The following is a 23784-nucleotide window of genomic DNA, read 5'->3' on the forward strand; positions in this document are numbered from 1 at the left end:
TCACACCATGCATCTTACCCAACTCTGTCCACCAAGGTGACTTCGCGGAATATCCCAAACCAGGCGAAAAAAATGGTCCAATTTCAATGATGAACACTGCATTTTACAACTACGCTTCTTGCTCTCCCCACAATTCAGTAACGTTTATTTTTGTATTTTAAAAATAATTTTTTTTATTTTAAATTAATATTTTTTTATATTTTCAAATTATTTTGATTTATATATATCAAAAATAATTTTTAAAAAATAAATAAAAATATTATTTTAATATATTTACAAATAAAAAATATTTTAAAAAATTATTTCTCCTCTTCGTATCAAATCCCAGTTCATCACAGAAAGACACGAATCCGTGTTTTATAGAAAGTGGTGTCCATCCTGGTTCGTGATGTCGGGTTGAGTTAGAACGGAGCAATCTAAATCTGCCATCATTGCCATTTCATGGAATTTGAACTAGCAATACCTTCTCCCTTCTTTTTCTTTTTTTAAATGAAGTATTTTTATTTGATCAGTAGCGTTTACTCGAGGATACAAAAACATTTAGAGCAAAACTCCAAGAATTTAGACCATTACATCTAATTGAAGACTTAGCAAGACAGTGTATCACATTATTAGCATTTCTTTTGATAGGACAATTTTAAAGTTACTTGCATATGTAAAGTATATAGCCTGATAATCTTTAACAGCTAGACCATAATTTGTCTGACTGGCGATCATCAACTACGCATATAACATCAAGTTCCAATATGATATTTATGTAATTCAATCCAAGGAGCTACTCAAAAATTCTTCCTCGTGTCAAAGTTTCAGCAATTTTTGGAGAATATAACCCTTTTGATGTCCAGCAACCACGCCTAGTAATAGATCCTTCATGATTTTTTTATAGCAAACTTAGTTTTCATTGACAATTCAGCAGCAAAAACCACAATATTCACATTACACTTGTGATATTTCTCCTGAGGCTTTTGTCATCTTTGTGTTATTGAACTACATGCTTAAATTAATTTGAGAGAGAGAGATTCTGAACTAAGCTCTAAACTGAGCTTCATCTTTATCCAACGATACCTTCTCTCTTTCGTTGCACAGGAAAAAAGAAAAATGTGTTATTGGGACTCCATTGAAATGTTTTTAGGGGTATTTCTTAATAATAAATTTTAGTGTTTTAAAATCTAAAATATGTTTATTTTCCTCTCTTTTTTCAAGGTACACAAATCGACTCCATTTATGTTTTTAGAGACTGTTACTGTTCCAACCACCTTCTTCCATTTTATATTAAAACAGAAACCAAACACTATTTTAACGTTGATTATGATAAAAACATGTTTTTTTCCTACTCTCTCACAGCGAGTTAAAGGCGTTCCTCTACTTATAACCAGAACAACACAAATCCTTATTCTGGTTGATAAGTAAGTTTACTTCCATGTTATTATATAGGGTTCAAATCTTATTGAATGCTGAAATAAAAATAATTTCTTGGGAATATATCAGTTCGAGTAAGAAAATAACTTAGTTTTGGCGTTCAAAATTTAAACTCAAGAATATATCAATTTTAATGTGTTTAGTATTGCGATTGTTGTTGTAATTATGGTTTGAAAAAAAAATATTTTATAAAAAATATTTTTAATTGAAGTTGGTTTGAAAAAATATATATTTGATTAAAATTATGATTAATATTGAGGTTGAGCAAAAAATAGTTTAATGTGTCTGGTTAAAAAAATATTTTTCGGATTAAGGTTATAAAATAATTAATATATATATATATATATTAATATTATTGATTTTTAATTTAATTATTGTAAATTTAATTATTATTATTATTACATCATGAAACGAATAATACTTTATATAAAATATTTTATATTGTTCCATTAAATTATCTATAATTCCATCACGTATGAAATACATTTGACAAGAACTATAGTTTTATTGATTTCATAAATACACAGCAACACCAGGTAAAATACCATTAGAAAAAAATTAGGATTGAGATTAAATTTTACAAATATTATATCATCAAGCAATCTTATTCTAATTTATATAGTGTTATTATATAACGTGAAGCACTAGTTTTTTAAATAAAATACAATTAAAAATAAAAAATAATTTTTTTATTGGGTCGAATTATATTAAACGTATTTTTATAGCTTTGAGTCGAGTCTAGTTTCCACCATTCACATGAACAATAGAGAATTCCTTCACTTTTCAACTTTCCAGGGAAGAAAAACACAGGCAAGAATAGAATATTGGAGAAGCAGATAAAAATTACTTTTTATAAAATAAGATTCAACCTCAGTTTTTAGATGGATCCATACGGAAAAAAAATATAGTTTGCATTAACTAAATACTTTAAATTTAGTGTTTGTTTTCTGTTGTCGCTGTCATAGTGTCAACTCATATGTTATGCCTGAATAATTCAGGTAATTAACATGTAAAGTTAAAAAAAAAATAGTGAATTAATGGAAGAATATTTTTTTTTTGTTAAATAACATATTTTTATCATGTCATGCTTATAAATCATGACATGTTTAAAATATGCTATTTCTAGCTCAATCAGTGTAAGATTTAATTTTATATCTAAAAATTTAATAGTTCATGTGATGATGTTGTTGCTATTTTAGAAAAAACAACTTTCAATAACTCAAAAAAAAAAATTAAATGCAATTCAATGATTATATTAAAAATTATGGTTTTTATAAGTTGTTATTTAGATTTAGCACAACCAAATCTCTTCTTAAGTCTATATATGCCCTGCTATTCTATGAATATATATAATATATCATTCATGTAATCTCTTTGGAAAAAATACTTATTTAGTCAAGATAACTTCATATATAATAATAACCTTTTAAAATTTTAATTGAAGTTTATTTTTGTATTTACAAGTTGAACAAAAATAAATTTGGCCCACAAAACATATTAATTTTTTTTTTTATAAAATTATGATTTTGTGTGAAATGGTTAATTGGTTAATACAACTTGATTTAATTAATCAACTAGGTGAGAAAGAAATTTGGAGTTTGATCATGTTACGTTTCTAAAACATGATATAGACAAACTGTGTTATTTTAAAAAAATAATCTAAAACAATATTATTTTGCCAAATTTTTACAGTTACTTGATAATTTTACAAAACAATCCCATATACTTTCGGTTTCTTTAAAGATCTCAAATTATAAGAAGAAAACTCCCTAAATGTATTTTAGGCAACATGGCAGAGTTCGATTGAAAGCAAGTTGTGTTGTGGCTGACATGAGTTTTAAAACTGGTTGTATATAGAATGGATAGTTCACGGTACTCTTTGTAGTTATTTGGGATTTTTATTGATATGCCTTTTGTTTATAAATATATTAAAATAAATAAATTAAAATGCATCAACAGATTTTTAATTTGAGAGTTAAATTGTAAATAATAAAAAGAAAACAAATAAAAAAATACACTATAAACTTTGATTGAATAATAAAATTAAAAATAATAAGAATTTTATAAAATAATCAGAAAAAAATCTATAAATTAAAAGAATAAAAATCAAGATGAAAATATTAATACATTATAAAAAATAAGCGTGTAGTTTTACAATGGGTTTTTTTATATAAAAACATTCATGAATATAAATAAAAAATCTACACCCATATTTAATTAAATAAATTAGAAAATATTATGTAAATAAATAAATAAAATCATTAATAATAAATAAAATTAAAAATATAAAAAATATTTAATATCACAATATATGTGAGTTACCTAATTATATTTAATTAATTAATTATCTAAATCATTTTACAGTAGAAATCAACACTCCTGTAAAATTGTCAAGGGCGTAAATCCTACGTCATCTAAACAGAAAGTTAATTACTTTTGCCTTCTTTCCCAGCACGCTGAACTGTAATCGACGGGTAATTTATGTAGAAAATTCAAATGAAATACAATATATCATCCGATGGAAAACACCGTGTTTGATATATATATATATATATATATATATATATATATATATTTTATAAAAATGCTTTCGGTTGAATATATGTTCAAATTGTGATTTAATATACATATATTCTTTTTTTTAATATTAGAATATTAAAATTATCTAAAAAACACATAAAAAATTAGCTTGATATTTTTTATGTGAAAAATCATTTAAAAAAGAGATCGAGCAACGCCACTCAGCAGATATGTGTTATATTTTCTTTACGTTGGAGTTATCTTGAAAAGAAAAAAAACCTAACAAGCTAAGGCTTTCAGGAATTGACAGCTATCTACCGAAGGCTGTTTTTTTGCACATCTACGTGTATAGGGAGGGCTGCAAAATCATAAACCCTTTGATTTTTTTTTTTCTCTGGGACAATCATATGCATCGAGGGGACAGGGGGCTTGGAATAGCAGGCGCTCTCTTATCACAATTCTCCAACCTATCCGAGGGGTGCCATACCTAATATATAATAACATCTACTTTCACAGGAAACATGGTCAGAAACTTGGTGAAAGAAGATCGAGTAATTGAAAATTCTCAGAGAAAAGCACGAGAAAGGTCCTAACATTTTCAAGAGGCGTCCTCTGATGATTATAAAAAGAAAGAAGGTCGAGTCGTGTGAAATTAGTGTTTCAGAAAAGTGGACCAAAAGAGACATGCCAAAGTTTGAAAACTATACACTCAACAACATCTCATCGTGCTTTGCCATGATGTTTGCATGAAATTCACGCAGCTTTAAGGCGATTTTATCATGGTCCTTGTAGACCCAACTGACATTCCTCCCCCTCTACCGTTCAAGATCTGTACATCTCAAGCATTAGTTATTGAAAAACGATCTTAAAACATGATCTCAAGTTACTTCCAGGGTATCGTCTCACAGTTATATTATGAAAATCCAACCTCGTCTAATTAAAATAGTAAGTAATTTTGTTACACTGCATCAATCTTCTCAATGCACTTGGATTAAACATGATTCATTGAGCCAATAATCTGTAACTAGTCCTATCCCCAATGTCATTGACCATTTATGCTTCTCTGATAGATTTTTTACCCGAGCAACAATAAAATTCAATCGAGCGTATAGATTCATTGTGTAGAGTCTTAAAAAATGCTAGCACCGAGTTACACACCTGAGGGAAGGTATGCCTGATAGTTGGTGGATGTTGTCAGTTTGATAATTACTTGAGTTATTATTAAGAGTTCCCTAGCTACGTTATTTGAAGTTAGCATGCTTTAAGGATAATATAAGATCTAAGGAATCGTACGATAGATGTGAACACGTAATAATTTAACTACTTTCAAGTACAGTAATAATATTATAGATTGGTGTATTAATATAAAGTCTCAAACGTGCTAGCTTTAATTGATTAAAGCTAAAACCAAAGGCCACTTTATTAATTATTAACATCTCCATGGCATTGGCACTGTAGAGAGAGAGAGAGAGAGAGAGAGAGAGAGAGAGAGAGATCAACAATGATGCAGTCTTTGATTTAGGTTAAAGAATTCTAAAGCTCTGCTCAAGAGATCTCGAATCCCCAACCATCCCATCCCATGTCATGTTGCTTTGGATGGGATTTGGTTGCTAGCTTGGTTTTAGCTTTCCCAAAAGAAGAGCCAACGCCAGCCGTGAGCCAACCCTTTTCCTACCATATTCTATATCGAAAAATAATATTAAGTTTTTTTGACAATAAAATAATGTCAAGTTTATTGTAAAATATCCAATACTATATATATATACATGTAGACACCTATCAATTGACCTCCTATAAAAGTACATGTGGCAATGCCCCATTTGCCAGCTTCCTGGCTTTCTCAAAATCTAATGGGAGAAAATAGTACCAAGGAATCCGATCCCTTATTTTCTTTCATAGGGTGGTAGTATTTTTTTAAAAAAAATTTATTTTCATTGTCTTCCCTCTTGTACTATACCTTCACAGATTTTTGTTCATGGTTTCTTGTACAATGTACAAAGATATGATTACTGTTTACACGAGGGTTTCTTACATTTTGGAAGGAGAAAAGAAAAGGAAAAATATGGCTCTCGGTAGCCTAGCATGCATGTCCAAATTTTATGGGAGTTTAATCCGCATTTTTTTTTACCCTGCTACTTCTCTCTAACACATTACATACCTGGTAAAACCATTCCGATCAACGCAAATCATTTTCACTTCTCGCATGGTTATTTTTTAATGCTCGGTGCTAAGTAAAGATTAGGATTTGGTAAAGAGAAGTGGGGAAGAGATTCCATTATTTTACAGCTTGGGTCTTTGAGATTGCAAGTCCCAAGGCTAACTAATAATGACATGAGAGAAAGAGAAGGGGCCAGTCCATCAACAGTATAAAGGAGTAAAAATAAAATAAAAATTCCAACGAGTTTAGATAATGATCTTGCATCAAGGAATTTTCTCATAAAATCGTTTGTCTCGCAAAAAAATTTGACCTTTTGAATCTTCCCCTCGAGGAAGAGCTACAAGCTGCCTACAGTGGCATGAGTCGATCCACTTTAATGCAGCATTTAATCATCCTGGTGAGTTCTGTGCTGAGTTTCAAGCAATATCAAAAAGAGAATACTAAACTGGGAACAAAACTTGCCAGTTGTGTTCCGATTTATGAACAGCAATAACTCACATTACGAAAATAGCGAAGAGAAAGAAATATTATTTATAAGGCGAAAGGGTTACGTTGCTGTCAGTAGCACAACATGCTAAAATTAAAAAAACATAAAAAAAAATATTACGCTTACATGACTTTGATGGTACCAGTGGGATTCTTTTAGTAGCGCAGTAATAAAAATTGCTATTTTCCAAAGTAAATTCTGGTGTCTTTGCAATTATTATTATTTTTTTATTCGTGCCATTTTCAATTTAAAAAACACTGAGAAAATGAGGGTAAACTAGCTAGATCTTGGGTCCTTGACCAAACAAACACCTCATTAAGAAAGCTCTTCTCTCAATAATTTTTTTAATGAAAGGACAAGCTTGAATAAGATACTTTATCGCCAATGAAAGTTGGCAATGTCAGTTGCTAGCTAAGCCAAGCAAAGCAAAGCCAAAACTGAGTATTATTCCTCACAGCAAGTAAAGTTATTAAACCAGGTGCTAGGATAATTGCAGTGATCGAAGAGATTAGCTCTAGCAATCTTAGTTTTTTGAACACAATCTAAAAAAAGTTAAATATGAACTAAAAATTATTTAAGTTATCACGTAAATTAATTTGAAAATACTCCGGTATTAAAAAATAAAGTAATGGAAGAGGAGGCGGGGATAGATGAAGGTTTACTAATAATCTTGATTTTTTACGGTAGCAGTGGCGGTGGTTAATCATCAAGAGCTCTCTTTTTGATGCAAGCGTGGGTATAAATGCAGGACCTTTGCCATTACTCTTTCGCTTTCACTCTCTCTTCAAGGACACGAATACCCATCTTTCATTTCTCTCTCTCTAAGTGAAAAAGGTTGTATCCTCCTCTCTCTTTCACCATCACTAGTTCGTGTTTGTGTGTGTGAGCTGAAGCCTTAAAAAAGCTGAGGATAGGAGGGTTTTCAACAGAACAGAACCCAAAGAATTCAATAAAGTTTTGTTTTTGTGTGGAAAAGGGCTTGAATGAAGAGCAGGGTACCAAAAGTAGCACAGAATCTGAAATGGGTATCTTTCTCCTGCTACTTTTAGCTTGTCTCTGATGCTGCCACAACTCTGACTAGGGTTTTGAATGGCCTATTTATTGTACTGAAATCAATGTTCTTTTGTTTTCTTTTTGACTGCCTTCTTCCTACACACTTTGACAGCTTTCCCTTGAAACTTTCCTTTTTACTGCTTATCTTGTTTCTTGTGTCCTTGGCCATTGTGGGTACTTTCCTTTGTTCCAATTTTTAGGACACTTCAGTTCTTTGGTGGGTTAGCTTAGGAAGTGGTGGCAATTCAGTTTCTTTGATCTTTTGGTACGTATTTTTGTACTGGGTAGCTTCAAGTTCAGCGCCTTGGTGATTTTAAGGCCATTAATTGAAGGGGGTCTTTCTCGTTTAGTTCTAATAATTGATGTCCTTGTAGGTAGTTAGCTATAGATATGTTTGGTTCTAGGTAATTTCTTTCTGTTTGGTGGATTGAGCTTTTGAAGCAATATCTCGACACCACTTTGAATTGTGAAGTTTCTTACGCAGTATGTGCAATTTTTGTGTGTGTGTCTGGTCTCAATTGGAACTTCCTTTTATAGATAGAAGAAACTAAAGCTTCTTGTTTAAATTTATTTTCCTATTTCCCCTGCATCCTTCAGTCAGTGTCTCTTTGATCTTTGGCTAATTATATTGAGGCACAAGAGAATTCCGGGGCTGGTTAATTTTTAGATTCACTTTCTATTTGACTAAAATTCTGTAGACTAGTTACTGACATTTCAAGTACAACTGTGAGAGGTGCGTTTCTCTTGGCTACTTTTGTTTATTTTTGCGAAGGAGAGATGGATATGAGTGACAAGGATAAATTTGAGTTAGAAAAGAGCAATGATAATCCTACCAACTACCATTCATCTGGTGGCCTGTCCTCAGACTGGCGATTTAACAGTACCAGTATCCCAAACTCATCTCTGGGTTTGGTTCCCATTGATAATCAGATGTCAGTTTGCAGAGGAGATCTAGTAGGTGCTGCTTCCTGCTCTTCTGCTTCTGTGATAGACTCATTTGGGCCAGCCATGTGGGAACATCCCACCAATTCGCAGAACTTGGTTTTTTGTGATATTAATGTTCAAAATATTGCAAGCAGTTCAAACACGGCAGGGATTGGAAAAGGAGTCCCTGCTTCATTGAGAAATGGTATTGATAGAACACTAGAAATGGGGTGGAATCCACCTAATTCAATGCTGAAAGGTGGAATTTTCTTGCCGAATGCCCCTGGGGTGCTCCCACAGAGCTTATCACAGTTTCCAGCTGATTCTGCATTCATTGAGCGTGCTGCCAGGTTTTCGTGCTTCAATGGAGGAGATTTTGGTGATATGGTGAACCCTTTTGGAGTTCCTGAGTCTATGGGTCTTTTTTCGAGGGGTGGGGGGATGATGCAGGGACCAGGAGAGGTGTTTGTGGGCAGTGGGATGAAATCAGTATCTGGTGGACAATCTCAAAAGAATGTTATGAACGCCGGTGAAGCTTCCAAAGATATTTCTATGTCTGTCGACCATATGGCTACTGAAGGGAGCCCTCTCAAGAATGAGACAAAAAGAGAAAGCCTTGCAAGATCTCGTGATGAAGCCAAAAAAGGTCTGGGGGGGTCTAGTAATGACTCTGACGAAGCTGAATTCAGTGGTGGTAGTGGTCAAGATGAGCCATCAATGTTGGAGGGCAACTGTGGGGAGCTTTCAGCCAAGAGCCTTGGCTCAAAGAAAAGAAAAAGGAGTGGAGAGGTAGCAATCATGTTTCCTTATTTGGTGGTATGTTGATTAAATTGCTTGTAATGATCATTTTTTGGTGGTAGGATGCTGAGCTTGATCAGGCCAAGGGAACCCCTCAATCTGCAAAGGGTAGCCCTGAAACTCAACAGAAGGGAGACCAAAAACCAACTTCAACTACCAGCAAGGCTGGTGGTAAACAAGGTAAACAGGGGTCTCAGGGTTCAGATCAACCAAAAGAAGAATATATTCATGTCAGAGCTCGAAGAGGCCAGGCAACAAATAGCCATAGTCTTGCGGAAAGGGTAAGTTCTTTGTATCAACTCATAAATGGGATCTTAACCAAATTCTATTTCAGTGATTGGGCTCAAGATGACTGATCCTGATTGCAGGTAAGAAGGGAAAAGATCAGTGAAAGGATGAAGTTTCTACAGGACCTTGTTCCTGGTTGCAGCAAGGTTTGTTTGTTGGATTTGATAGCTTCAAGTGAAGCATTTTCTTCGGAAACTCAATTGTTAATTCAGTTCTTGTCATGATATGAATTGGATCTTGCAGGTCACAGGGAAGGCAGTGATGCTAGATGAAATCATTAACTATGTGCAATCACTGCAGCGGCAGGTTGAGGTAAGACAGTGAGAATCTGTTCTTGTGTCCAATTTGGTGGTTCTTAAATAGTCCACTACATATGCATCATGCACAATCCAACGTCATCAAAAATTCGTTGGATAGATGAGCCTGGTTATGTGAACTATTTTCTGGTTTGCTTTAAATGGAGCAAATTACTCGCTTATCTGGTCTTTCTCTTAAGCTCTTGCTTTTGACATAAGGACAAACAATTGAAATAACAGTCTCTCTGATGCTGTTATTTAACTTCTCTTGTCTTTGCTTCTGTTGAGATTGCTTTTTATCTCTTTGCAGTTTCTATCAATGAAACTTGCAACGGTGAATCCAAGGCTGGATTTTAACATAGAAGGACTCCTCGCAAAAGATGTGAGTATTAGCCAGTTTTTTATTCTGGTGCGTGCACCCTATCCATATCCAGGGTTTGCATGACCGAGAATTTGCTTTTGGATCAGTAAAATGCAACTTCATGTGCTTTATCTGAGCCACCAAAGTGCTTTGTATTGTCAGATCCTTCAGTCACGTGCTCTTCCTCCATCCTCTCTGGCATTTTCCTCAGAAATGCCAATGGCTTATCCTGCATTACATCAATCTCAACCAGGGCTTATTCCGACTGCTTTTCCTGGAATGGAGAGTCACTCTGACATAATCCGGAGAACTATTAATTCTCAATTGACAACCATGACTGCAGGATTCAAGGAACCTGCTCAGGTACATCTATATCCGATTTTTTATTTACCGGTACAATTCCAGGAACAGAGTAGTACATGGTGCTGGAAATGTTTTTGTATCGAATATTTACATAGACATCAACTAAAGTGGTGCATTGTGTATAGAAATTAACCAAGCCCTGAGGCATAGAGGTCTCTAGGAATATTTTGTGCTACACTTGAAGGATAAGTATGAATTCAGACCATGCATGCATATTTCTGTCTCCTAATAAAAAAACTGGTGATATTTTGACCTCAAACTTCAGTGGAAATTCTCTGAAGATAAAATACCAATTAACTGAAATTATTTATTTCCGCTTGGCCTCCTTCAAATACTTTGTGTTACAATTTGTTTTCGGTTAATATTCTTGACGACAGCTACCCAATGTATGGGATGATGAGCTCCACAATGTTGTCCAGATGACCTATGGAACCAGTGCTCCCCAAGACAGCCAAGATGTAAATGGTATGACTCTTGAAGTTTGCCATATAATATCTCCCATGCTAAATGATCCCATGTTGAATACATACATATTTTTTGTTGCAGAGCCACTGCCACCAGCACATTTGAAAGTTGAACTTTAATTATTCTCCCTGGCCTCAATGCGTTATATTCAGGCACATATGCATGTATTAATACTCTTGAGGATTAAACCACTTGTGCTTCTCTTCAAATCTTGAAGATGGTGAAATTACTGATGTTTCTGGCTGATCAGTTTGAAGCTGGAGGTTAGTTGCAGTTAACCAGCAGGGTTTTGAGAGCTTGGATGGCTATTGATACTACCGCAACCTCCAACCTCCAACCTCCATGCGTCTATCACTTGATCATTATAATGCTTGTTACCAAAAATGCGAATGGATAGTTTTGAGGCTATGAATTTAAAAATGTATAGATCGACCTTCCAAATGATAGGCTAATGGGAAACTCGTGTGTTGTCTAGCCTTTGTAATTTACAAAACCATGGGAATCGTGTTTGTTTGTTAGTCAATGACAGGATGTAATGCTATTCTTTTTTCTTTCTTATTATCCATTTTCTTACATTAGTTAGTAGAAATATTTCCGATTTCATGTCAAATGTGGATCCAATCCCATTATTTAGTTCAACACTCAAAGGAATCTCCAGATTAAAACTCTTAATTTCAAAAATCGCCGGAGAAAAATTAGTTTCAACAGCAGGTCTAAAGAATTTTTAGGAGCTGCAATATCCTTCATGCATGCATTATAATACACATTGAAAGAGATGTTCGCTGTGTCAGCGTCTGAGCTAAAGCTTTCTGTTAGGACAAATATGCCATTAACAAATTCCCTCTCCCTCTCCCTCTCTTTTTTTAACTCTTAGGAATAGTAGACTAAAAAAGAGTTTCTGAGCTAGCATCATCGTCAAAAAGGACGTAAGCTGAATAGGGCTGCAGAATATGAGAGTTTTACCGCTACTCACCTAAAACCTAAGCACTATGCTTTCTTCAAATGTTTCATTTTCTATATTAACAAGTAAAGTTGCATTCCACTCTGCAACCCGTTTCTTTTTCTCCGTTCCCGCCAGAGATAAGTAGTCAATCAAACAATGTCGAATTCCTCTAACTACTACTCTTCCCTGCTAAAACTTTGCTGCGAAACCCGAAACCAAACACAAGCCAAGAAGCTCCATTGCCTCATAATCAAGTCCTTAACAAACCCAGAAACCTTTCTCTATAACAATCTCATCAACGCTTACAGTAAATTAGGCAATATAACCTATGCACGCCATTTGTTTGACAAAATGCCTCAACCTAACTCGTTTTCATGGAACACCATGCTTTCTGCTTATTCGAAATCTGGGGATTTATCAACAATGCAAGAGATCTTTAGTATCATGCCAAGTCGAGATGGGGTCTCTTGGAACTCGCTTATTTCTGGGTATGCATGTTATGGCTCAGTTGTGGAGGCTGTTAAAACTTATAACTCGATGATGAAAGATGGAGTTTTAAATTTGAACAGGATTACATTTTCTACTATGCTTTTGTTGGTTTCGAGTCAAGGGTGTGTCGATTTGGGTAGGCAGATTCATGGGCAGATTGTGAAATTTGGGTTTGGGGCTTATGTTTTTGTAGGGAGTTCTTTGGTGGATATGTATGCTAAAATGGGGTTAGTTTCTGTGGCAAGTCAGGTTTTTGATGAGGTTCAAGAGAGGAATGTGGTGATGTATAATACAATGATTACAGGGCTTCTGAGATGTGGGATGGTAAAGGATTCGAAGAGGCTGTTTCATGGTATGAAGGAAAGAGATTCCATTTCGTGGACAACAATGATCACAGGGCTTATACAAAATGGATTGGAGGCCGAAGCTATGGATTTGTTTAGAGATATGAGGCAAGAAGGGATGGCGATGGATCAGTATACGTTTGGTAGTGTGTTGACTGCATGCGGGGGGCTTATGGCTTTGAAAGAGGGAAAGGAAATTCATACTCTTATAATTAGGAGTGGATATAACCATAATGTCTTTGTTGGTAGTGCTCTCGTTGACATGTATTGCAAGTGTAGAAGTGTACGATACGCGGAAGCAGTGTTCAAGAGAATGGCAAATAAGAATGTTGTATCATGGACTGCTATGTTAGTGGGTTATGGCCAGAATGGGTTCAGTGAAGAAGCTGTCAGGGTTTTTTGTGACATGCAAAGAAATGGGATTGAGCCAGATGATTTCACTTTAGGAAGTGTTATTAGCTCATGTGCAAATCTAGCGAGCTTAGAAGAAGGTGCACAATTTCATTGTCAAGCCCTAGTTTCTGGGTTGATTTCTTTTATAACAGTCTCCAATGCGCTCATTACTTTGTATGGTAAATGTGGAAGCATTGAAGATTCCAATCAGCTGTTTGATGAAATGAGCTTCAGGGATGAAGTTTCTTGGACTGCTTTGGTTTCAGGATACGCACAATTTGGAAAAGCCAACGAGACAATTGATTTATTTGAAAGAATGCTGGTCCAAGGTTTAAAACCTGATGCTGTTACATTCATTGCAGTCCTCTCAGCATGCAGTAGAGCGGGGTTGGTGGAGAGAGGACAACACTATTTTGAATCAATGCTGAAGGACCATGGAATAATTCCTTTTTCTGATCACTACACCTGCATGATTGACCTTTTTGGTCGAGCAGGAAGGTTAGAAGAAGCCAAAAGTTTTATCAACAAGATGCCTTCCAGTCCTGATTCAATAGGTTGGGCAACTTTGCTGAGTTCTTGCAGACTTTATGGCAATGAGGAAATCGGCAAATGGGCAGCCGAGTCTCTTCTAGAACTAGATCCCCAAAACCCTGCAGGCTATATCTTGCTCTCCAGCATCTATGCTGCTAAAGGCAAATGGAGCAATGTGGCCCAACTAAGGAGAGGAATGAGAGAAAAGGGAGCAAGAAAGGAACCAGGATTCAGTTGGATCAAGTATAAAAGCAAAGTTTATATTTTCTCCGCAGAGGACCAGTCAAGTCCCTTTTCTGATCAGATATATGCTGAGCTGGAGAAACTAAACCACAAGATGATAGAGGAGGGGTATGTGCCAGATTCAAGTTCAGTTCTTCATGATGTTGAAGATTCAGAGAAGATGAAGATGCTTAACCACCATAGTGAGAAGCTTGCTATTGCGTTTGGGTTATTATTTATTCCCCATGGCCTTCCTATACGAGTGGTAAAAAATCTGAGGGTGTGTGGGGATTGCCACAATGCAACTAAATATATTTCCAAGATTTCTCAGAGAGAGATACTTGTAAGAGATGCTGTCAGGTTTCATTTATTTAAAGATGGAACATGTTCATGTGGAGATTTCTGGTGATACTCTTCTGTTACAGTTCAAAGCTGTGTGAACAAGATTAAAACCCAGCATGCACCGGAGGTTAACGAAGATCAAGATTTTTTGTGAAGTGGGACCGTGATGATGCCTGCTCTGCAGGATTATCACTAAAATTTTTGAGGAATCCTTTTTTTTTATCAAGGATTCTAAGAGAATGTCTTTATTATCTTGAAAGAATCAAGGATCCGTGATAGTAAAGAATGCTGGTATGTCTAAACTCAAGCTACATGTTTTTATATCTTATTTAGTTCCATTTACCATGCTATGGATGTTATTCTCATGGATGTGACTCTTATGTCATCAATGTCCCATGCCCTTCGTCTATGCATCATAAGTTGAGGAATCCCACACACACACACACACACACACACACACAACAAAATCGAGCAGAAGTGTATGACACAAAATTCTAAGTGGGATTCATAAATTATTGTCAGCCCCAAGTTGCAGCTGATAGTTCCATGTATCATCGATTATACTTTGTTAGTGAAAAAACTGTTACATTGATCAAACTGGTGAGGCTGAGAATTACCATCTAGCTGTCTATCTTTCTTAAGACACTTAATAATAACATTGCACCTCCATTTATCTGATTAAATCAATAAATAGATTCATTTGGGTTGAGAGCAGATCCTGAACTGTGTTATTAGCAGGTCTGCAGAACTCAATTTGAAAATTTGCCCAGACATGCCATACAAAGCTACAACCCACATCTGTGACAAAAGAATCAGTAAATTATTAGGGTGGTATATCACTGCTGCATCATGGAGTCTCCCTGGGCTTGCATGCTGACAACAACGAATTACCTGTCAGAAATGAAATAATAAAGAAATAGGAGTATTTCCCATTTTGGAATCGGAAGGAATATAAATATACAAAAGGTAAATCTGAAGAACACATGGATGATGAGGACAGATTTCATTCATCTTGCTGATCTGTTTTGATGGACTCTTCATGACTTTGTTGCTGGTTCTGCATCAGGTTGAAGAGAAGCTGGTTAAAGTGAAAAAAGAAGAAAAGGCATGATAGATGGCAGCCTCAGTATGGGATTAGAGAAGCTAAGAAACCCGCAACTTGCTACATATGTTAATTACTTCAGCTACAGGGGCCCAATCACCAAAGTTCCTTTCAATAAACTGATAAGCTATGCCACTCTTATCCCTTCCAACTATAAGGAGGCCACCCTTTATTTCACCTTCTCCTTTGAAGTTTTGATCAATTCCCATAGCTTTTGCACGCTTGTAATTTGCAATAGCTCGGGGGTTGAAAATAAATCCTGATATAAATTTGTCCTTAAGCAGCTGCCCACCACCAAGAGCTTTGAAGAACTCCATACTCCTATCGAAGAGCACAACACCACCCCAGTATCGAGGCCTGAAGTCTTTTATCTGCAGGCCAACAATAGCACATCAATTTTCCAGAGAGAGAGTTGATTAGATTGTGAAGCTGAAAGTTCTCTGGATACCTCTAACTCTATATGTTCATGGAGAACTGCAAATAATCGAATTCCCAGTGCATCAAATATGGGTTTTTTGGCATAAAGCTGGTGAGCTTCAGCCCCGCACATGGTGCACCTGTTTTGAAATTCACAAGTAAAATAAATGTCAATGTCATCGCATAAAGGACAGCTGACCATTCTTGAAAGTTGATTTATCCATGTTATTGGGTAGCTGTAAGACATTTGAATTTAAATATTTTTCAATACCTATTGAATGAGGTTTTGATTTCTTAAGTTTCCCACTTGTTACTCTCTCATCCAATTGTTATGTGTGATTACTCTAATAAACTCATACAGTTTGCAAATATGTGTTGTATCACATAAGTTTAGCTGATAAAGCAAGGCTATCTACACGAAAGCCACAACAAAGCAGAATACAGGTGTTTACCCAGGTCGCCTGATGCAAAGGATTACAGCTGGTTTATCTCGCCATAATTCTACAGCCTTCATTGGAGGTGTCTTGGTTTTCACCAAATGCTCCATCCCAATCTTATACTCTGGTGTTAGTTTCTGAACTGAGATGTTTTCAACAGAAGAATAAGGGGCAACACTATCAGCTACTGGAGGAGGTTGTACACAGCCACATGCTCTGAGCTCAGCTGGCCCTGCAGCTACAATCCCTTTGAAGATGTATCCATCTTTAATCTTAAAATCAGCGAGTGATTGTTCAAGTGATTTATCATAATTCACACTACTAGTGGTTTGCATCTTTTTTGAACTGACAGATGCATAACTCTTGAAATTGCTATTATTTCTGGAGACTGTGCTGTTCATTTTCCTTGCAGTGAGAGGAGCATATGATTTGAGCAAGGGATCTTCACATGCACCGGTTCTGTCCATGAAACGGGCTGTGACCTCTCTTCATCCCCAAATGAGAGGAGAGATCCCCTGTGCTTAAGCTAAGAAGCTCAGGCAAACATTTCCCAGAGGCCTCTAGCGTATCCCCGTATTGCAGCAGAGCACGATCATGCAGGTATGATCTGATTTCCAACCCATCCTAGAGTAAGAGAGAGAGAATTAGAAGTTGATAGTTTATAATGAGATGGGTCAAATTTCGACATGTTCCAGTAGTTGACAGTGAAGAAGCCAATGTTTGTTAAATAACAGATTTTGATCACATGAGAAGTGAGAAGCAAATTCTAAGTAACCAACCTTTTGCTGCCGTTTCATGTTCATTGCTTCTGTATCCGCTGAATTCATTATCTTCAAAGTCGGTATATCATCCCAACCTTCTTCCAACAACGTTGGAAGCAAGTCCTTCAAAACTCCATTACCTACAAAATCCTCCACTGAAAAGGAAGCCATTTTCCTCAGCAGCGGAGGATAGTGTGTTCTCTTGTTGCTGAACGGGGCCTGGATGAACAAGCTGATGGTGTTGTCCTCAAATATAAAATACACACCTTGAGTGTCAACTTGGACAATGTTAATGACGAAACATCGATTGGCATAAACCTTTTATGCAAGGTTTCATATCTTTTGATAAGTTCAACACACCTGCCCTAGTTGATGAAAATATTTTATAAAATCTCCTTACACCGCACGGTTTGGTGACTTGATTGACCAAGTGTTTGGATATCATCAATTATAGTTATTTTGTCCTTTTTGTATTGCATTGAACTCCATTTCCTTGTCCTGTTTACGCCAACATTTGCAATCAGGTGGTACATGTCATGAGAAAGTATGCCATATTAGACAGAGAATGGAGGATAAAGTACAAGAGGTAGAAACGATGTGAACACTAAGAACATTGCTTGGAGACGGTCAAAGGATTGCCATAGAGATTGAGAGAAAGGAAAATGAAGCGGCCCAGGAAGAACCCAAACAGTGGACGACGATAGAATATTGAAATTATAACAGAATCGACCCACAGTGGTGGTGGGTTTTCCTTTGCCGGCCGAAACCCACCTCTTTTGATAAGTGAAATTTTGTGCCAATGTTGCGTGTCTCATAGCGTCCAATGTCTTGAGAGTGACGTCATTTTTTTTTTTTGGATTTGTAAACTACTCCATCTCCCCCACTCTTTCACATCCTTGCCTGCTGCCTGCAATACGTGTGTCCAGAAGATAGAATTTGCTCCTGAAAATAAATAAAAAAAGCCGTTCGGTCCAAAAGGTTTGAGCCATTGCTTTGTGTGACTTGGGAGGCATACCTGTGCTTCAAAGCCAATTGCCGCTCTTTTCTTGAATCACTTTGGGACATTTTGGAACAAGAAGAGGGAACGATTGAAAATTTGTTGGTGGCTTCTCAGATGCCATCTTTTGTAGATCTAGTTCAGTTGTACCGGATGTTTCAAGCATCCATTCTTGTCGAAACCTCCGGTGCAGCCTTACTTGATGTTTTTGATTTGTCAATACGGAAAAGGCATTTCAAGACCAGTGCCTTTGAACTTCCCCAGAAGCATTTGAGACACCACCAAAATCTTTTTCTTTTTTGAAAATAAAAGTCAAGCCCCTGCACCTTTTTTTTTTTTTTGAATGACATGAAACTACATCGCACATGCTTTTTCTATATTATCTCATCTATTTAACTCTACCAAATGTAAAAACAAATAAATAAAGAGAATAAAAGATTTGGCTATCCATTAATGATTTCTTAGCATTCCCTAACCAACACTGAATAATTCACATGATAACACCCCAATGCTTGATGTACATTTATCATGATGAGATTACACTCAAAAGCAGAACTTGTTTGCATTCAAAAGCAGCAGTTTATTACACTAGGATTTTACATGGTATAGTGGGAAGTAGGAAAATCAGGCATCTTATTCAAATGCCTTAGGATCTTCTCAGCCATCTGCCTTGTATCAATATCTCCATGGTGGAAAGCACTGACCAAAGTGGCAGGTAGCAACCTGTCCTGTGATATATCTGAAGCAGGCCTTTTCCCTCCTTTCAGCAAGAATCTATCAATTAACCAGAAGGATTTTTGCCGCAAACCTTCGCCCTTGTGCTCTTTCACAACATTCAGAACATGCTGCATGGCGTTCACTTCACACAACATGCCAACACTCTTGTCGACATCGACTTTGTCATCTAACAAAGTACATATTGCTGACAATGCAGCTTCAACAACCTCAACATTCTCATGGTCCAAACATGCCAGCAATCTCTCCACTGCTTTTGCATCAACTAAGCAGAATGTGTTTTGCGAGGAACAAGCCCCTCTATGGACAGGGCAGACTGGTAGTTTTCTCTTCTTTGATGAACCAGAAAATAGGAATTTTGGAGGGTAGAAGAGTTTCAAGAACTTGGTTTTCTTTATTTCTGGTGGTTTTGATAGACTTATCGATTCCAATGAGAGATTCTCCAAGCCAACTGCTGCTAACCTCTGAACTTCATCACTTGATGTTTTCATGAGCATTTCTGTAAGTACTAAGGTGAAGTTGTAGTTTCTTGCTAGAAACAGAATTCGAGGTTCGTAAAGTGTGGTTGTGAATCTGACTAGAATGCCCACAAGTCCTTCCAAGTAAGGAATTGCATACCTGCTTGTTCTTATACCAGTTCTTTGGATTTGATTGATTTGTTGTAGGATTGCAGGGACTGTGTTCTTGCTGAGAAGAGCGAGATTTAGTGTCAGGCTCTGGTGGGGGAGTTTAGCAAGCAATGTTGCTGAAACTGCCTGCTTCTGTGTGAATCGGCCTGTTTCATTTTGGCCAAGGATTAGATTCTCAGGTTGACCTGCAGTTTTGCATAGTCTCTCTGCTATAGAGTGTCCCATGTAAGGTATGAGCGCTATGAGTAGCTTGATTGCTACGATCCCAAGTTCTTCATAGGGATTATTGAGGAGCTCAACCAGGGTGTTGCTTGCTTCAATCTCTTTGACCATGGAGACAATGGTGCCCATTGATTTGGGAGACTTTGTCAGGCACAAAAGAATTCTAATAAGATTGATGTTGAGTTCAACAGGAGTGGAATGTTTGATCATGTCAATGATGTTATACAGAACATAGTCTGAAGCTAATCCGTGATAATTTACTTGGAAGTTCTCAAGGTCGATCCCAGCCTCAAATATATTTGCAAGTATTGCAGCAGGTTCACCTTTTGAGTTAATTGGTTCACCATTGATTCTTCGAGTGAGCATCTCTTCAACCATGATTTGAATAATTCCAGATTTTGCAAGTATTTTGGCGTTAGGATGGTAGGATGAAATCTGTGCTAGAGCTTTGAATGCCGCTGTTCTGGTCATAGTGTTTCCACTATGCACCATTTTGATGAGAGCAGGAGAGGCCCTCTCAGCCACATAAGTTTTGCTGTCATGTCCTAGCGCAATTTCCCCAAGGTATTCTGCCATTTCTGTCTGCATCTCCTTAGTACCTGTTTATTTTGAATCTTCATTGACTTTGTTGTGAGAGCATATTTATTTGAATGTACATAAGGAAATTATTTTTTATTAGTTAAACCATCCAGAAAAACCAAGTGAATTTGTTAGCCGCTATCTTCAAAAAAAAAAACTCTTCTGCCATTCTGTACTTGCTATGCTTTTGGTGAGTGTGAGAGTATTGGAAGTTACCTTCAGTGAGATGCTTTAGAAGGGGTTCCAAGAATCCATTTTCCGCCATCATCTTGATATTTTCTGGAGACCTCTCTAGATTCCTTAAGATTTCATCTGCTGTTTCTGAAGAGAAGGCATCGACAGACAGATTATATTTAATTCTGATCAGCATCAGAATTCCTCCAGGAACTGACCCAATCTTTTCCCATAATGATTGGGACCTTGATATCTCAAGTAATAACAGTAATGCCGCATGCCTTATGGGCCAGTGACCAATTGACATCATCTTGATTACTGCTGAAATGTCGACCATTTCAGAAGTCACCATCTGCACAAAAAATCACCGAAGTTGAGTTATAATTCCTTTCAGTGGGTTATTTCTAGACAAAATTGTATTCACTCATAGTTAGATTCAATTCAGACCAATGAGAACAATTCGAATTACTGAAGCTTCTTTGAAAGTTTCAGCCATGGTTTGGTCAATTATAGTAGTCTTGTAGCTAAACAATTGCAGGTGAGGTTCCTTACAGGCCAGTGACTGATTCACATCAAAGCCTCCCGCCAAGGGAATGGCTTAGTGGATTATGAGTTGGCCAGTGATTAGCAGTCCTTGCGCAAAATAGGGTGGAGAAATTTAGGTTTGTCGTTGAAATTGATCAATTTTTGAACCAGATGATATTAGCAGGAATTGGTAACCAAGTAAAATTCTCTCTTTCTACATCGCTCCATTCTCAAAATTGTGAGAACGGAAACATATCTGCGACCTCAAATTTCCTCCAGATGACTTGCTAAGAACATGGCAAACGCCCACAAACACACACATACTCTTATCCTTTTTCTTTTATTTATGATATTACGTAACAAATTTAGGAAAAAAGAGCTGAACCTTGGAATCATCGTCCTCTTTGGTCAATTCTCGTAATAACTCCAGCGCTTCATAGATAACATCTCTATCTCTGTACTCCAGAAGCTTAAATAGCAATGGAAGTATTCCAGCATTGTGAACTTGTATCTTGCTATGTTGTTTCCTTTTGCAAATTTCTTGCAAATCTCTTATTGCTTCAAGAACCATACTTGGTGAAGCGGACAAAACTAAAGCTGAACGTGAACATTTTATCCTTGCCACTTCATTTCTTTCTTTCCATTCCTCTATTGTGGTCTTCAGAGCTACGTTTGTCCTTAGAACTCTACTCAACAGCTTCTTCCCTGTAATTGGGCAGAAAATTTCTTGTGAGTTATCGGACTCTTCCAACCACTTGGTAATTGCTTTCCTATCATATGTCTCTCCACTTTGTATGGTAACTGGATCATCCATAATCTGCTTTGTTAACGGACAGAAGAAAGTTTCATACATTGGCTCTATGTACTCGGTCATCTTTAGCAATGATGTTGATGAGCTGCTGCTGCTGCATTTCCTTTGCCTGTTGAGAGTTGTGGGTTTCTGGATTTCTATGAAGTGCGGGGTATTTAAGAACCGGGAATTACCTGTGGACGCTTCAAGACTGACAGGGTAGAGATCCGATTCTACCATTACAGGTTCTTCATTTGGTTCCTCCTCCGAGAAAGACTTGTGTGGATCCAGCTCTTTGATCTGCAATACTTGGCTTTGGCCAACTTCAAAATGAGCACTTCGCATTTCATTTGAAAGAGCTTGGACAGCAACTTCTGCATATTCTTGGTCCTGAAATGTTGATGAAGGTATCGAGCTCAAGCATTCGCCCATGTCTTCTATCACCCTTTCCAGAAGTGATATGGTGCTTTTCAATTCAGAATCAAAATTTGAGTTGGTGCCTCTTTGACATTTGTTTACAAGATCCTTGGCCTCAGTGATGCTTCTGGATAGGGATTGAAGGATCACCATTGCATTTTTTGGGGTGTGCTCAGTTGTCTGCAACTCCATTATGACTGGGAAAACTCGGTAAAGGTAGCATCCAATTTCAGCAAAGCTTTCCTTTTCTTGTTCTATGCAAGTTACAGATTCAATGATCTCTGAAATTGATATCAGCAAGGATTCAGCAACACTAGCCATAGCAGTTGAATCTTTGCTGAGCTGTAGAAACCGAAAAAAAAAAAAACAAGAAGAGAAGATTACCATACCTCTCAAGATCAGATGCTTTTTTTTTTTTTAAGTTTGATTACCGGCATGAAACTTCAATTAAGAGCTTAGGAACTCAATTCAAGATTAGGTAAATTTGTAGATTCCATTTAAGCAGGACACTGAATTTAGAGAATATTCTCAACCAGGTAATAGTTTAAACTTACCCAAAATAGGGCGGGAAAGAGAAAAACACAACCACTTCGATGCCATAGCATATTCATTTTGAGAAAACATGCAAATGGAGGTAGGATGTCAAAGAATTTCTTCTATCCTTCTTTTCAATGAATGAGAATATGAAAGCATGCTCTGGTGCTTTACTGACATTTTAATTCCTTAAAATCTGAAGTTTCTAAGTGATTATATTGTCCATGGTTCTGGACTTGTTGCACAAATTGTGCTTCAAAACAAAACAAACGTAACTAGCGGAAGTTTAAGGTCACCAGATTGATGTGCCCGTAAAAAAGAAAAAAGAAAAAAGAAAAAAAAGAACCTGAATTTGATAGCTGACGAGTATTTGGCAGGCTACTCCCTCTTTTGTTTGAAAATGGAATTTTTGAAGCCAAAATCTCTTGAACTCTTTCCACCGAACTCTAATCCTGCGAACCAGATCAAACGCAGTGGTGTATGCACATGGAGGTTGATTTAAAGCTTAATTCAGTTCAAAATTTTGAGGCTTACTCAAACTTTTAAATACTAGACAGAAGCAAGATACAATTGACAATCACATACCGACATCGAACCAGAGCTACCACTTCTGATGCCTTCTAGATACATACACTTGACCGGTCTCTACTTGGGTAAGCAGCAACTTAGTCTTGTTGTAGAAGGCATCCCAGAAGACGATATATTTTACCAATGAACAAGTCTCTGATAGCTTATTTATGCTATTGCTAATCTTACCAGCAAGTGATTTATGTTCGCAGAATGCTATAATTTACTGGCTAACTCCAACGGCTGAATATAATAGTACTCGTATTTTGGATTGTGACAGTATACTTTCTATATCGATGCTTGAGATAAACAACTTTTCAAAGAAAGCTATAAGGCATAGAAAAAGAAGACTCATTCAGCTGGCTGTACTGGGACATGGGGTGTCAACAAATTGCATGTAGTTTGGTTTAAGGTCACTATCCGACTTTAGCAGGTAACCTTCAAGATGTAAGCTTCATGGTTCAGTATTTGTTGCAAAGTCAATATGCATTTTCTCAGTCAA

The 23784-nt window shown here is 36.6% G+C and overlaps 4 protein-coding genes, 1 long non-coding RNA gene and 1 pseudogene across 7 annotated transcripts; 3 read left to right on the top strand and 3 right to left on the bottom strand.

Moving 5' to 3' along the window:
- The first annotated feature begins 7324 nt into the window (after positions 1-7324).
- Positions 7325-11721, top strand: LOC105114374 (basic helix-loop-helix (bHLH) DNA-binding superfamily protein). Its single transcript, XM_011010902.1, has 8 exons — positions 7325-9350; positions 9422-9640; positions 9728-9793; positions 9891-9959; positions 10254-10325; positions 10467-10667; positions 11045-11132; positions 11214-11721. The coding sequence occupies exons 1-8, from the start codon at positions 8415-8417 to the stop codon at positions 11249-11251; spliced, it is 1689 nt and encodes a 562-aa protein (XP_011009204.1). The 5' UTR covers positions 7325-8414; the 3' UTR covers positions 11252-11721.
- A 179-nt stretch (positions 11722-11900) lies between these two features.
- On the top strand, positions 11901-16284 carry LOC105114398 (pentatricopeptide (PPR) repeat-containing protein). 3 transcript variants are annotated; one of them, XM_011010939.1, is made up of 3 exons: positions 11901-14687; positions 15132-15362; positions 15463-16284. In XM_011010939.1, exon 1 carries the CDS (start codon positions 12232-12234, stop codon positions 14461-14463), a length of 2232 nt encoding a protein of 743 aa, XP_011009241.1. In that variant the 5' UTR covers positions 11901-12231; the 3' UTR covers positions 14464-14687; positions 15132-15362; positions 15463-16284. The 3 variants fall into 3 exon arrangements, with proteins under 3 accessions (XP_011009241.1, XP_011009234.1, XP_011009249.1); XM_011010932.1 differs by having other exon boundaries at positions 15135-15362; XM_011010947.1 differs by lacking the exon at positions 15132-15362.
- Positions 15400-16048, bottom strand: LOC105119178 (redox-regulatory protein FAM213A-like). Its single transcript, XM_011017299.1, has 3 exons — positions 15947-16048; positions 15576-15869; positions 15400-15453 (listed from the first exon to the last, which is right to left on the bottom strand). Exons 1-3 carry the CDS (start codon positions 16046-16048, stop codon positions 15400-15402), a joined length of 450 nt encoding a protein of 149 aa, XP_011015601.1.
- Positions 16285-16347: 63 nt separating the features above from the next.
- LOC105114389 (uncharacterized) lies at positions 16348-17625 on the bottom strand (annotated as a pseudogene).
- On the top strand, positions 16867-17833 carry LOC105114382 (uncharacterized). Its single transcript, XR_840122.1, has 2 exons — positions 16867-16952; positions 17638-17833. It is a non-coding gene; the product is annotated as an uncharacterized LOC105114382 (long non-coding RNA).
- Positions 17834-18532: 699 nt separating this feature from the next.
- LOC105114419 (Armadillo/beta-catenin-like repeat family protein) lies at positions 18533-22683 on the bottom strand. Its single transcript, XM_011010957.1, has 3 exons — positions 21360-22683; positions 20492-20801; positions 18533-20295 (listed from the first exon to the last, which is right to left on the bottom strand). Exons 1-3 carry the CDS (start codon positions 22566-22568, stop codon positions 18707-18709), a joined length of 3108 nt encoding a protein of 1035 aa, XP_011009259.1. The 5' UTR covers positions 22569-22683; the 3' UTR covers positions 18533-18706.
- Between the last annotated feature and the right edge of the window lie 1101 nt (positions 22684-23784).

This window comes from Populus euphratica, unplaced genomic scaffold (genome assembly GCF_000495115.2).
Source record: "Populus euphratica unplaced genomic scaffold, PopEup_1.0 scaffold5.1, whole genome shotgun sequence".
NCBI lineage: Eukaryota > Viridiplantae > Streptophyta > Magnoliopsida > Malpighiales > Salicaceae > Populus > Populus euphratica.